Genomic DNA, 14,297 nt, shown 5'->3' with positions numbered 1-14,297 from the left:
TCCACATACTCCCCACTCCAATATCTAGAGTGATTCGGGGACACTAGGTGTCTGTACTATCCTAAGGCGGGTGAGGTTTTCATTCATCTAGTGGGGTATGTATACGAGCACTCGGCAAGATTTCCAAAGAAATATGTTTGGGGGGGGGGGGGGGGGGGCGGCTAGGCAAGTTCTTTGCTACCTACTTAGCTGCCTTACTTGAATGGATAACTTGTATAAAGCTGCTTGTTCAAATACTTGGAGAGGTACTTGGAGAGGTACTTGGATACGTAGTTGGCTAGGTACTCGGATGGATACGTGGGTAGGTATAAGGCTCACATATCTATGCGGCAAGCATTTGTGACTGTACTTGATTGCGGGCGAGCCCCCGACTCACGGACCTCGACTTCTACCTGAAGTCTGCTGTAGCTTGCTGCTTTTTGGTCAAGTCAGTGTTCCGCCAGCCAAACCAGACCGGCCGCAGATCAGCCAACTTTTCCTCCAATTCAGTGTAGTGTTCTCCCAACGTCAAAATTGTGCGCCCGTTCCACTTGCTTTCCAGATCTAGCATATTCTCTTTGCCGTAAGTCTCAACCATCCGTGGCTGACGGGCCACGGCAGAATAAACCACTGCCAGACCCACCATGTGAGCAGAACTGACGGGCAGTCCGGCTGCCATGAGCGGTCCGGCAATATCCATGGGGAGTAGCTTCGTGATGGTCGCCGCCGGCGCAACTGCATTGATTGAGATATCGAAACGGGGGAGCGTCGAACGCAAAGAACGAACGAGACCGACCAGACCCGACTTGATAGCACTATACACCGGCAAGTTCTGTTCAGGCGCGTATCCAGTCGCACTAGCAGTGATCACAACGGAGCCACCCTTCCCTTGCTTTCGCATGTAGCTGACCGCCAGTTTGGTAAACATGACGGTACCTTTGAAATTGACGTCTACCACCGCGAATCCCGGCTCCTTGAGCTCGCCCTGCTCGTCAAAAGTATCCTCGAAGTATGGCTGTTCTTCGGAGACGCCAGCGTTCGCCACGGCAATGTCGACATGGCCTGCTTGGGCAAAAGCAGCTTTGAGTTCAGCCCAAGATGTGACGTCGGCCTTAATAAAAGTCGAATTTTCAGGCGCTTCGCCACTGTCGGGAGGGTTGCGGTCAAACAGGAAGATTTTGGCTCCAGCTCTAGCAAAGATATTTGCAGCGGCAAGCCCAATACCGGAGGCTCCGCCGCTAATGACGACCACTTTGCCGTCGAGCCGCGGGATGTCTTCTTCTTTGATGCTGAGAGATGTCATAGTAGCTCTTGGGGGTCGAACCGAGACGTGGTGGCACCTTAATGTATCCAAGTGGAGCAGTAAAGCTATAGATGCTGGCTGCCATCGGGGAATCATGGCGTTGGCCCTTGACTTTCATGAGTTCTGTGATGGATTCGCCCAACTCGAAATATGCCCAGATAGGCAAAAAGCCGGAACAACAAGAACATACTAAAACGGGATAGCTAGCAATCAAGTCATTTCGGTGTGCCTCCCGTTGCCGGTTTAAGAGACAATCCGAGCAGTTGCATGCTTTGTGAATTGTGATGCAAGAAGATGCATAAGTCCGGCTTCATTTCCCTGTGTGGAGAGATTAGAAAAATCCCAATTTTATTTCAGACACCTTTTTGTGAAAGATTCAAATTCCGTTATTACATGCTGTTTAGTGTATTACTCTGTAGTATATTATTCAACAGTTTGCTGAGTGTTGGATCAGGGTTACGGCCTATGAATAATCATCAAATTATCAAATTATCAAATCGTGAATATCCATGATTCAAATGGATTCTTTTGTTATTTTTCCTCTTTTTTTTTTAGTGACACTGAGGTGCTTTAGAAATTCTTCTAGTAGATATCCTCACAGGTGCCCTGCAAAGTCACCCGCGTCTCTTCTGCAAACCCAAATCCCTTTCAGGCCTTTAGACGTCTTTTTAAGAGCACTCGCACACTTGGATCGGGATGGTAGCCTCCTGGTGTCCACAAGCTGTCAGGCCGCCCTATATCTCCTTTGAACTTGAAGTCAAAGTTGTCGATCAAATGTACAAGTATCATCTTAATCTCATTCGCGGCGAAAAAGCGACCTGGGCACGCATGCACACCATGGCCAAAGTCCAAGTTATTCGTCCCAGTCGCCGTAAACTGGTATTTGGACTCGTTACCTGGCAGGTCCCTAAGCTTCTGGAATCTGAAGCCGTCGAACTGGCTTGGATTTTCCCATAAGTCCTCATCGTTCGAGATTTGGTGCAAAGGGAAAGCTATGTGCATTCCCGGTTGCAGCACAGTTCCGTCATGAAGAGTGATAGGTTGAACGATTTTACGCCGCATGTTCAGCAGGGATATCGGACTAAGGCGGTGGGACTCTTTGAGAAACGAGTCCAACTTGCGCAGCTTTGGCATGGACGTCTTATCGAGGTACGGCAATGGCTCGATCGCTCTCAGGTCCTGGAACTCGTCACGAAGAGGCTGTAGGTACTCGGGTCTGGCAGCCAAGTCGAAAATTGCGTTCGTCACTGTCATCGAAGTCGTGTGAATGGCTGCCATACTTGTCGCTAGCTGCATCTGTGCCTGGATGTTGAGGCTATCTCGTTCCTTCTGGTTACTGTTCTTGATGTTCCATGCACACATATTGTGAGGCCCGGTTCCCATTTCAAGCTGCTGTTTGGTGTCATCGATGATGGGCGCCATCAATCGTCTCATGGTAGCCAGTGATTTGTGCACTGCTCGAACTTTGGTGTTGAGATACCGTGAGGTCCAACGAAGTAGCCGCGGGTATGCCCGGATTTCAGGTACAGCGAAGAAAACGTTGAGTGTGAACTCGATGATGCAATCTAGGTATTCCTGGTTACGGCTCATTGGAAGGCCAACAAAAATCCGGCCAGACACTAATGCGACGATGTGAACAAGCTTACTTTGGATGTCAAGTTCAGTCCAGTCTGTGAAAAGAAGATTAGTGAATTATGTTTCCAGGTCCAGTCACCCCGAGTCTTACCGTCGCAAGGTGGGATCAATTCTTGGAAGGAGTACACAACTTCTTCATGTATATCGCCCATCAGGTTACCTGCAAAGCTTTAGCCACATCAAAGACGCTGCAGTGTAGGTTAGTTTACCGAGAGTCTTTGTGAGCTCGTTCTTGATACTGTTCACCACAGTCGAGATTCTTCCGCCCACAGACGTTGTCGTGAATAGGCTGTATTCGGACAGGAACCGCTGCACCATTATCAGCTACCGCACTGCTCAACCGCGCTTGCAGACATACCTCATCAATCTCGTCATCTAGATTGAGCATATTGTCGGGTAGAGCCTTTAGTTCTTCCATGAACTTAGTCGGCAAGATGACGGTCTCGCCATGGGCCTCCTTCAAGGTGAAGTATTTACCCTTGTACTGTGGAGATTGTTAATACAGCTCTCGCGACACGATAGGTTCTCACTCACATTTTGAAATCCTTCCTTAATTGTCTTATCCAATGCTATGAGATCGATTGGTCCAGTCTCGTCGTAAAGCTGTGGAGCGGGGAATTTTGGCGGTTGTCGAGGTGCAACCAGGGCATATGCGCAAGCGCAGGCGAACAAGGCGATCGCTGCTCCGAGCGCATGGTATTGGGAGCTAAGTGCAAGTACCCGCGAAAGGTGATCCAGCATATCGACGTTGTTCTCGAGATCGCGGATTGGTTGTCGAACGAGGTGTCTATCAACATGAGTGTGAGAACCGAGAGCAGAAGAGGAGAAGATCACGGCCATAGACGCACAGGAGGCTCATGAACCTACTGCAAGAAAGGCTACTAGCGTTGGAGCGGAAGCATGATGGAAATGGACGCGCCGGTTTTGTTACAAATGCCTATAAAAGATATGGGCCGAGTTTGTCTTCGGACTTGACCATATACAGTGCTGCTCCCGAAGATACGAGTTCACGGGCTTCATACCCCGAGAGGTGCGCATTCGTGGGCAAGTGGGGTTGATAAATACTCTTCAGGTACAGTGGGATACAAAAATTCAAAGTTCCCTCTCACTTTTCGCCAAGGTATTGTTGTTCTCGCTACTTGAAGAAATAAACAAAGGCTCAAATTGAAGTTATTTCACTGCTTCTACTCAATTTCCCATCATCATAGCTAATCTATACAAGTTTCCCATATTAATAGCATGCTATGCTTCTTGCGCACCTTTAATTAATCGTTCTAAAACCCTTTCATATTAAATTCGATGATGGTCGCCGGGGGATAACTGCTGTCGCACTACTATTATGAAAAAAAAAAAAAAAAAAAAAAAAAAAAACCCCTCCAAAAATATGTATGTAAAAGATAGAGCTGTATTTGAAAGCAGCGAGAACAACATTACCGAATTAGATCTACTTCCCTTGCCAAAAAGTGACATAGGACTCAGACTTTTTGCACCCCAGTCTGGGTACTTGGGAAGGTACTTGAGAAGTTGATTGGGTGAGGTAGGATCGGAGGTATTTCGATAATCTTGTGAGAGAAATTACTAGTTATCTTTTATCTGCGATATCTAGCCAGTCTTGACGTCTGTCCGCTTCTTCAGCGCCAGCTTGACGTACTTGAGCGGAGCCAACGTGACTGTACCCGCTGCCAGATGATCAATCTCCTGCTTCACTACTTTCGCGTCCATGCCTTCGCCGAGCACAATGCGGTACTCCCTCAAGACTGTCGCCAGAGCACTGATGTACTCGGACTGTGTGAATTTCCTTCCGAGGCAAGCTCGAGCGCCGCCAGAAAAGGTCATCAACGTTCCCCTGACCTGTCTCGACTTGTCCCCCGCAACGACCTTCTTGTTAGAGCGCGCATTTGGAGTGGCCCCTATGGTACCCATCCATCTATCAGGCTTGAGAGCCCAGGGATCAGGCCAGTACCTTTCATGGTAGTGAACAGCGTTGACATTGAGGTACACGCGGCACTCAGCCGGCAGGACATGCTGTTGTGGGGAATTGTTTTCCGGGTAGACGGTGATAGTGGTATCCTTCGGGACCATTTTCGTGATAATGCAAACACCAGGGTACAGGCGGAAAACTTCGTACATAAAGCCGTATGTGTACTGGAATTTCTCGAAGTCATCCGTGTAATTAAGCGACGTGCGTCCTTCAGCAGCTGCCTCTGCATAAACCCCATCTACCTCTTGAATAATCCTGTCCTGCAAATCCTGCCTGAGAGCTAAGGTGATGAAGCCGTAAGTCATGGCGTTTGCGGTGGTTTCATACCCCGCGAGCAGGTACAGAAAAAGATTGCCGAGCACCTCGTCTTCGCTGAAGGCTTGCTTTCGACCGGCAGCCTTTGCCTCAAAGGCTGAAGCACGCAGAACGGATGTAAGAAGATTCCCCTTTGCGTCGGCAGATTGGTATTCGCTGTCTTTGCTCAGGTTCGCGGTCTCCGTCCGGATCATCTCACGCATATACTTCTCGAGCTCACCATGCGCGACAGCGATCTCCTTCATTGATGTCATCTTCATAATCCATTTAGGAATGAGAAGAATCTTGACCATGAACGTTGTGACTAGGTGCAGCGCGTGATGCAGGCTCATCTTGTACCCCGGAGGAATTTTGTTGCGAAGATCAGAAACTTCGGTTTTGAAGTCTAATCTTTTGCCGAAGCCAGTGTAGGCAATAACGGCCAGAGTCAATCGGTTGATATCAAGTGAAAGGTCGCGGGTTGTGTTTTCCTGGGACCAGGACTCCATGAGCGCGCGTGCTTGGTCGGAAGCCTCGTTCCAGACCAGGTCGTTAGCTCCGCTGCCATCGTTGAAGGGGGGTGCAGTAATGCGAACGTGGAAGTTGTACGCTTTGCCCTCTGTAGTTGCAACATTCGGTCCATACGGCTCAAGGACCTCTGGCATGTGGAGTTAGTGAACGATGTTCCATGAGAATAGCGTTAAACTTACTGTATTTATCTCTTGGTTTGAGAAACTCATTTCGCCTGTTCATGACATCCCAGCTCATGTCGGCGTCCGCGGTGTAGCAGATGAGACCCTCAGACGATACGACAAGGAAAACATCACCGAGCTCCTCGTGAACCCTGCGTTTCTCTTCCCAAGCCCAGTCGAGAATCGAAAAGCGAATCCATCGCGGCCAGCCCTTGCCTCTTGACAGTCTTGATGTGAACAAGGGGCGAATGAGCGGAGTCAAGAGCTTTCCAAGGAACTCAGTCTCAAGTACAGGCACAATAGTATACGGCAGGCCGGTGTTTTTGGCTTGACCCACGTAGTACGCCAATTTGACGAGCTTGTAAAGTATGAACAATAATAGGGTCGTGCCCACAAATGAGCCCAGAGGCAACTTTGAGGCGTCCATAGTGCGGAGAGTAGACAAGGAAGCGAAGCTCTCTGAGGATGGATCAAGTCGAGCGTGAAAGCTGACAGCTGGTTGGTCTCTCTATAGACCTTCCTTTGTGCAATAATGATACAGTATGGTGGGAATTTGCGCCCCGGGGGAGTTGGTTTCGAGTTTTTCGGCTGCCGGCCCAGGATACCCATTGGAAATGCCCGAACAAGAGCTCTGGATCGGCACCGCAGGAGCCAAAAGGACCATATTGGGACGCAGATCGATTCAGCCCTGGTACGAAGTATTTACTGGTAGGACGGACATTGAACACATCAGGTTGCGTCGCGTTCAAACAGATTACTTCCGAGCTTACATAGCCTAGCCGCACACGTAGTTCGGCCCATACCCTGATTAGGGAAGGGAAGGTTATTGACTAGCGCTGACATCTGACCTAGAACTTTATTCGGAACTTGCCATAGTAGTTCCCTCCCCGCGCATCGATTGTAACTTGGAGATGCAGTCAGCATAGGTGAGAGCTTGGGGTAGGGTACTAGAGCGAAGATCGCCCAGTTCCATCGTTGCTTGCCTGAGCACCGCCCCAAGGATGGAACCTCAAACGAAAGACCCCGACCCCCTACCGCGTCTGGTGCACATAGGCGAAATACAATTCAACCTGGGCGAAGTGACCACGGGCGGAGTGACGCCGCGAGGAACTTTCATTTTCTGCCCCATAACTGGCGGTGAGTTGAAATAGAAACACACATTGGACCTGGGGCTGACCCAAAGGCAGGACACTTTACCACCGTCTTTCCATTACCGGACGGATTCGGCATTCACTCAGAGGCAATCGAAGGTCTGAGGGCAGAGGTGCTTCCAGGTGGCGGCGATTATCCGCTGATACATAACAATGAACTTGCGGAACTGAATGTCAGCGTCATCGCCAAGGGTCTCAACAACGATCATATATTCCGTATCACCTCTTTCGGTATATGCGAATGGAACAAACTCATATTCGATATGATGGGCCAGACAGCCGCCGCGCGCTCGACAGAGATGGGGGAAATCAACGCATGGCAGGTTTTTCGCATCAACACTGATAGCCCGGAGTATGCCTGGCTGAATTGGGCATGCATCATTGGGCAGGAGAGACTGATTTACCAAGACGGTCGCATGGCTAAGACTCACATGAAATTGTTCCAGTTTCTGGTCAAATAGCGATATAGAGATACTCAAATTATGATCTCCACGACTTGTATCTAGGCTACTATAATCATGTTCATGTAACTGGTGCTATGTAGATTTCAATGATCGGATGCTAAGCATTGCTCATTAGCATATAGTCCGCTGTCCATATGACCTTGCTCAGACAGATTCTCCCCAAGATTGATAAGACCCTCGACATGTTCTACTGGAACCTCGGTCAGCAGATCCACATTCACGCACTATGGCCCACTCACCTACTCACACGTCTCTTCGCAAGGATCTCTGATTGTTGCACAATATTCAATCAAGAGGCTGTATGCGGAGCTGCACCGAAGCGGTATCATGGCTGCGCGTTTCCAGGCAATAATGTCTGTATATATACGACAAGAGCTGTGCAGAGACAACCATAGAACAGCGGGAGCCAATTATCCTGTGGAGTGAGCCGGCCGGGAACTTCGAGCCTGAAGACGGCACCGTGCTTGGGTGCCATGGTTCTGGAAAGACGATTGCGCTGTGAGGCTGCCTATTAATTTTGTTACCGAGGAGAGAAGGGCAGGCTCTAGGGGCAGTACAAATGTAGGGTGAGTCTCAATTTCTCTTAATATGAGCGACTTTTCACGAAGCCCAAAGTAGAAATCCGCCAGGTTCCCGTACTCGGACGGAACCGAGCTGTTTCGGGATATGCAGAACACGTGAATCACGGCCGCCATCTTGGAGTCCATTTATCTTGGAAGTCTAGGAAGTACCTGCTTGCATCCGCTCATGCCTATGTCGGCTTTACCTCATTCCTCGAAACATCCTGCTTGTTTCTATACTACCGCAAGACCTGACCTGCCTGGCAACATAAGTACTTTGATTTGCATCTCGTGGATTGCTGAACAAGATGTACGAGCTACAACAACATCGAAGGTTCAGTGCGTTGGATGAAATGCTTCCAGCATTTTATTACTGCTACTTACTTTGCTTTCCTGTTAGCAGCGATAACAGGGCGGGAACGTCCGAGCTCTTGCAAACCTCCCTGTCCTCGCTGGCAGAAGAACGCCCATACCTGACTGGTACAGTCCGAAGGGATATGGAAAGCAGTGTGCGCAAAGGCCATCTCATCCTTGACATACCGAATCCCTTCGAAGACCTTCGTATCGTATTCAACGATCTCAGAGGCCCAAAGTCCCAATGGAAGGAGACATATCAGGATCTGAAAGACACCGGCATGCCGCCACACAAGCTGGATGCAAACTTGCTAGCACCCCTGACAGCGGGTATTGGAGAGACACGGAAAGTCATGTCGGTGCAAGCCAACTTTATCCACGGCGGACTATTGATTGCCTTTTGCTTCCACCACAATTTCGTGGATGCATATGGGGCTGGACGCATTATTGCAAGGTTTTCAGAGCACTGCAATGGGACTGTTGACCTCAAAAATAGCGCTGATCCAGAGGGGGACGGTACCGGTTCGAGGGGCATAGCAGACCTCCTCGACGTTGAACTTTTGAAAAAGCAGTACAAATTCGAGGACCTGGAAAGTGACCCAAACCTTTGGCGACTCAACTGCCTCGAGTTCAGGGGGGTTAACGATTTTCGCTGGCCCGATTTTATCCCTGCCCTTCTTCCAGTGAGGAAGCCACCAGTCATCTCGAGTATGTTCTCGTTCAGTTCAGACGCTCTGGCAGAAATCAAAGCTATGGTACAACCGAGTCAAAGCGGAGCGTGGGTGTCGACAAACGACGCGTTGGTGGCGTTTCTGTGGCGACATACCATGAGAGCTCGCTTTCCATCATCGATAACCGAAAGCGAGCCTCCAAACCGCAAGTCAAACGTGGTGGTGGCCCTTGATGGCAGGAAGGACCTTTCCATATCGCCAACCTACATCGGTAACTGCCTTTTCCATTGCTTTACGGACCTGCCGATCAATATGGTAGGAAGTGAGAGCACCCATCTTGGTGATATTGCGATCAGAGTCAGACAGACGATCACCGCGGCCCGAAACGAAACGTTGCTGAAAGCTGTCGTCGGGCTGGCTGCCACTCATCCAGATTGCCAGGCAATCAAGTACGCCAACGACAATCTGGGGCCTGACCTGTACGTTACATCTTGGATTGATCTGCCGTTCTATAAGCTTGAATGGGGCCCACTTGGTAAGGCCGAGTTCTTCCGCATTCCAGACCGACAATTTGAAAGTCTCTGTTGCATTTTGCCGCCAAAGGATGGGGTTGTCCAGTTGATTACATCAATGGAGGAAGATCATAGCAAACGGCTTCGAAGTGATGCAGAGTTTACTAGATTTGCAACCCATAGATAGCCCCATAGATAGCCAATCCGCAGCATTGTGTCAGATTCAATGCTTCCCTTTGTAAGTCGGTTATTGGCTGGTCAGTCGATTGAAGCATCTATTCACACTAATGTTGGACCAAAATGAACAACCAATTTGCTTCGAGTATGAAACGTTCCCAAATTTATTGACCTCGCTATGCCTTGAGTGTGCTACCGTCCACAGAGTGAAATCTGACAGTCAGGGCAGGCTTGTCCCACATGACATGGACCTTGCTTTGTCCTTCCCAATCCAGAGACTGATCCATCAGCTCCATATCATATTTCCAGCAAAGTTTCGAAAGGATCAAATTTAGCTCCATAAGTGCAAAACTGTATAGACTGTCAGCCGCTTTTTGTAAACAGCTACGGAGCTGTGCCACTTACTTTCGCCCTAGACATCCTCGAGGACCCAAGCTGAAAGGCTGAGATGCTTCTTTGATATCGGTCGACTTCTCCTTCAGCCATCTGCTTGGATCGAATTTCATCGGGTCTCTGAAGATTTGGGGATTGTGCGTCACAGTCCATGCGCTGGTATAGATCTCAGTCTGGCTTGCAGGTTAGAATGCTCATGATTGAGAAGAAACTAGTAAACACGTACACCTTCTGGTATCCATTCGCCATCGATTTCGAAACCTGGTGATAGTCTCGGGAAACCCTGTGAGCCAGGGGGATAGATTCTGAGCCCTTCATTGATAACCGCCTGTAGATATGGCAACTGCTGTGCAGAGGTCGCATTGATTGACTCATAGGTAGGGAAGCGGTTTCTGATTTCTGTACGCATAGCTTTGTATACCTCCGGAGTCTTGAGTAGGTAGTACACTGTAGCTGCCAAGAAAGTTGCGACAGTTTCGCCTCCAGCAATGATGAGAGTGGATGCATGAGCTGTCATCTCCTCGCGGTCAACTTCGCCGGACTCAACCTTCGAAATCAGATTGGACATGAAGTCTTTCCGAGGATTCTTGTTGGTCATGCGCTCGGCAACTTTGTCTCTGGTGAATTGAGAGTGCTTATTTCGCACAGCAGTCAGAACAGGTGCCAAGAATCTTGCCAATGTGAGTGCAAATGGCAGGCGCCGCAAATTGTCCGCAACGGTGACAAAGTAAAGATGTTTGAGAATCATTTCCTGCCAGTAGTGAGGCTCACCTCGGACGATGCACTCGAAAGATTGTCCAAAGGCCATCTCTCCGAGTATGTCAAACGCTACCATTTCTGTCCATTTAGTCATGTCCAGGCCTTTTGTCTCGGAACCACCGTCGTTGCCAAGTCGCGTGATGAAAGCATCAACGGTCTGAGAGACAAGCGGTTCCTGCTCCAAAAGGGCTTTCGTCGAAAATGCAGCAGACAGAAATGACTTCATCTGCCGGTGCTTCTCTGGATCTCTCTCACTTCCAATGCAGAGCGAGTTGAACCCCGACCCGTACATATCGTAGAATTCGCTTTTCGTTGGCATCATGCCCCCTGACCGGTGGCCGTATATTGACTTCCATGAGGACACAGAGGCAAATGAGAGCTCGTTTGGAGCGACTCTAAGAACGGGGCCTTTTCAAAAAGGTCAGCAGCTGCTTGCGTCCGGGCAGGGATGAACTTACCGTATTTCTGGTGCCCAGCCTCTATGGATCGGTGGATTCTGCCTTTCAAGGTCATTCGCATTCGCCATAGCTAATTGAATCAGCGAGAGGAATCGATTGAGTAAATTGATATCTTACCAAGGTCGACCTAGCCAATAGTGGTCCCGGAAACCTGGCCAGGGGATGGAACCAGAGGTTAAAGACTATGAGGCTAATAAAATAGCAGAGGGCCTAGCCACTTGTTAGCAAAATAAAGGGCCTGGTATGGTATGAAGGATCGAAGTGTATGGCCATTGGCCAATGCCAAGGAGCTTACTGCTGCAGAGATGACGAACGGGAGCACGTAAATGCTGTTGGGGGGTTGATCATAGACCGATAAGAGACCCGAGATCGGAGATATGGTCATGTTGAGCGATAAGCATTCACTTCCAGGTAGCTCGAGTTACTCTTCCAAGGAAATCGTGTGGCCACTTATAAAAATAAACGACTTCACCTGTTCGGACTCATGCTGTTTTGGGTCGCATTTGCCTTTAAAGGTCTGTATCCGACATGGCAAAAAGCTGACACAACGACGCCCTGCTAACTAGATGGAGGCAATGCAGGTGTGCTCCGTGTTATTATCTCGTATTTTCGCCCGTCGCGCAACTGGCTCGCGTATGCAGGAGTGACGGGCTGTGCGGACCGGTGCGAACGAGGCGTCCCACGAGTGGTGTAAAACCTACTTGGCAGGGTAGAGCATCCGCTGACTAGATAAGGATAATAGAGCGAAGAGGTAGCGTATCTGGCTTGACTGTAGAGCGTGTTACTACAAAGCTGATCATTAGGAGGAGGAGGAGGAGATGATGAAGAACAAGATGATGATAATGAAGAAGGAGAAGAAAAGTCCTTTCTTCTTCTTCTCTTCCTCCTAAGAAGGGGGGGGTCCCTTAATACCGCCCTAAGTCTCTTGATTTACTGAATGTGACTTGTGCATCTCCCGCCCGAATAGCTTCATAACCCCTGCCCCATTTGACAAGCCACAATAACAAGTGCATGTCAGCGTAACAGTCTGCCCAGGTGCATACTATAATTCCTGGGTACGTGAGATAATAAAGTTCAAGGCAAGCGCTCGGGTCTCTACTTATTCACAACCCTCTGAGAACTGAGATCACTTGCTAGGCCAGAATGTTTGGAACTCTCAGGATCGGGTCCGAGAAGAACTCTGTGGAATTTATCGAGCATGCCAAAGGAGAGGCTGCAAGCCGATTAGGAGGATACGTCTTCTCACATTCCGCTTGTGAAAGCTGCCGATTGAAAAAGGTGAAGCCTTCTCGTGCTGGCATCGGTTGGCTTGCTAATATAACTCCTCTGGTCAACTAGCTACGTTGCAGTGGACACAAGTCTGGCTGCGATCGCTGCAGAAGCCAGGCGATGAAATGCTCCTACCAAATAGGAGCCCCGAGCAACAGCTCGCGACCGAAGTCAAGATCACATTTCCAAGCCAACTTCTCTAACATGAGTGGGACAGCTGGCACCAGCAAGGCTCCGAGCCCTCTGGGCAATGATGGCGTCGATCGGGAGATCGGCGGGTGGGAAATGGCTGAGACCGATCCGGCTGGCAGTGTAGTGACCACTACCTCCCAATTCTTGAATCGCGTGAACCAGGGCGAACACTCGAATCTTAACGACTTGCGTCAGGGACAAAGATTCGGCGGTGAGCTTGACTATTCCGAAAACGAACTTAATGATATTTTCAGCAACATCGCCTATCTCCAGCCAGACGATATGGAGACGAACGTTTTCGTGGGTGCCGCAAATCGAGCTGTCCTCGATGCCGAGGCCTTTGACTCGATGACCGAACCAGCAAATTCTATGTCGGACGACATAGGCGACTTCGCGGTATCTCAACCTCCATCTACCGATGCCCAGTCGGCGTTCATGGCTTTTGATCATGCACGCACCTCGTCGTCCTCGTCGTCACACCAAAGCTCCGATACCTCGGCTAGTGACGCTTTTATCGCAACAGATTTCGACCGAGCCAGACCGAGGACAGATCCATCAACTTGCCAATGTCGAGGATCCATCCTCCGCGTTCTTGCTGAGATTGAGTCGAACATTTTATCCGCCAGTCCCAGCAACATGTACGCTATTTTGTCATATCTCCGTCAAACAACGGCAGCAAGCAATGACATCTTGACATGTCGCATCTGCAACAGCAGAATAAAGTTCTTCGGACTTCTTGGGATCATTGGCGAGAAGATCACCAGCCTCTCGGGGGCAATAATCACCGCATTCGTCTGCCGCGTGAAGGAGCAAAATGAGTCTGTGGATTTCGGCAAGTCCGATTCTCCTGACAAGCGTCTTGATCGCAACAGGGCAATACAATTGTGCGAGTTTCAAGTCCAGTCCCTGCAGGAATTCAAAGTCGTATCAGCTGCCGTTATTAAGTTGCAGTTGAAGTATTCGGTGGCCTTTGTCTCTCGCACTCGTGAGCTTGCGATATCAATGAATCATCTTGCACAAGCTCAGAGCCTTAAAAAGCTTGAAAGCAGGCTGGACGAGCTCTTCATCAAGATGCAACGAATGGTCTCGGAAGTAGACTCAGACCTTTGTGATATATGAGACACCTGGGGTTGTTGCAGGAGCCTGGGAGGATTGCAGGCTACAGTGGGTGTCTACAGAGCTTACGGAGCCTTCAGGGCCTATATATACCGAGTACCTGTCCATCGTAGAGCTTAGATAGTCAGTCAATATTTGCAGTTAATTCAGTCAGTCATTGCGAGCATAAAGAGATCACTGGTCATGCCATCTGCAACACAGATAATGAGTGAAACTGACGGACAACTAGGCTTACAAAAATAACACGTATCCAAAAATTATGAAAAGAGTCCGTTAGTTCTGTATCTGTGAGGCACCTTTCCGTATCCGGTATCTCCCCGACTTATTTACCACCGAC

General features: G+C 49.3%; 8 protein-coding genes across 8 annotated transcripts; 4 read left to right on the top strand and 4 right to left on the bottom strand.

Annotated features, from left to right (window-relative positions):
- Positions 1–388: 388 nt before the first annotated feature.
- N7525_001918 (uncharacterized protein) lies at positions 389–1,282 on the bottom strand (the record flags this gene model as incomplete). The annotated part of the gene is made up of 1 exon (XM_002557429.2): positions 389–1,282. The coding sequence occupies one exon, from the start codon at positions 1,280–1,282 to the stop codon at positions 389–391; it is 894 nt and encodes a 297-aa protein (XP_002557475.2).
- A 648-nt stretch (positions 1,283–1,930) lies between these two features.
- N7525_001917 (cytochrome P450) lies at positions 1,931–3,757 on the bottom strand (the record flags this gene model as incomplete). Its single annotated transcript, XM_002557430.2, has 5 exons — positions 1,931–2,952; positions 3,009–3,077; positions 3,127–3,226; positions 3,276–3,401; positions 3,452–3,757. The coding sequence occupies 5 exons, from the start codon at positions 3,755–3,757 to the stop codon at positions 1,931–1,933; spliced, it is 1,623 nt and encodes a 540-aa protein (XP_002557476.1).
- A 762-nt stretch (positions 3,758–4,519) lies between these two features.
- N7525_001916 (cytochrome P450) lies at positions 4,520–6,311 on the bottom strand (the record flags this gene model as incomplete). The annotated part of the gene is made up of 2 exons (XM_002557431.1): positions 4,520–5,850; positions 5,903–6,311. The coding sequence occupies 2 exons, from the start codon at positions 6,309–6,311 to the stop codon at positions 4,520–4,522; spliced, it is 1,740 nt and encodes a 579-aa protein (XP_002557477.1).
- Positions 6,312–6,885: 574 nt separating this feature from the next.
- N7525_001915 (DUF3237 domain-containing protein) lies at positions 6,886–7,496 on the top strand (the record flags this gene model as incomplete). The annotated part of the gene is made up of 2 exons (XM_061212096.1): positions 6,886–7,021; positions 7,072–7,496. The coding sequence occupies 2 exons, from the start codon at positions 6,886–6,888 to the stop codon at positions 7,494–7,496; spliced, it is 561 nt and encodes a 186-aa protein (XP_061071322.1).
- An 871-nt stretch (positions 7,497–8,367) lies between these two features.
- Positions 8,368–9,783, top strand: N7525_001914 (uncharacterized protein; the record flags this gene model as incomplete). The annotated part of the gene is made up of 1 exon (XM_002557433.2): positions 8,368–9,783. One exon carries the CDS (start codon positions 8,368–8,370, stop codon positions 9,781–9,783), a length of 1,416 nt encoding a protein of 471 aa, XP_002557479.2.
- Positions 9,784–9,949: 166 nt separating this feature from the next.
- On the bottom strand, positions 9,950–11,444 carry N7525_001913 (cytochrome P450; the record flags this gene model as incomplete). The annotated part of the gene is made up of 4 exons (XM_002557434.2): positions 9,950–10,124; positions 10,179–10,339; positions 10,393–11,333; positions 11,384–11,444. 4 exons carry the CDS (start codon positions 11,442–11,444, stop codon positions 9,950–9,952), a joined length of 1,338 nt encoding a protein of 445 aa, XP_002557480.2.
- A 1,082-nt stretch (positions 11,445–12,526) lies between these two features.
- On the top strand, positions 12,527–12,855 carry N7525_001912 (uncharacterized protein; the record flags this gene model as incomplete). Its single annotated transcript, XM_061212095.1, has 2 exons — positions 12,527–12,686; positions 12,722–12,855. The coding sequence occupies 2 exons, from the start codon at positions 12,527–12,529 to the stop codon at positions 12,853–12,855; spliced, it is 294 nt and encodes a 97-aa protein (XP_061071321.1).
- Position 12,856: 1 nt separating this feature from the next.
- Positions 12,857–13,963, top strand: N7525_001911 (uncharacterized protein; the record flags this gene model as incomplete). Its single annotated transcript, XM_061212094.1, has 1 exon — positions 12,857–13,963. The coding sequence occupies one exon, from the start codon at positions 12,857–12,859 to the stop codon at positions 13,961–13,963; it is 1,107 nt and encodes a 368-aa protein (XP_061071320.1).
- Positions 13,964–14,297: the final 334 nt, after the last annotated feature.

This window comes from Penicillium rubens (genome assembly GCF_028828025.1).
Source record: "Penicillium rubens strain IBT 27055 chromosome Unknown utg000001l_segment0_segment0, whole genome shotgun sequence".
Lineage (NCBI taxonomy): Eukaryota > Fungi > Ascomycota > Eurotiomycetes > Eurotiales > Aspergillaceae > Penicillium > Penicillium rubens.
This window is presented reverse-complemented; position numbering and strand designations above follow the sequence as displayed.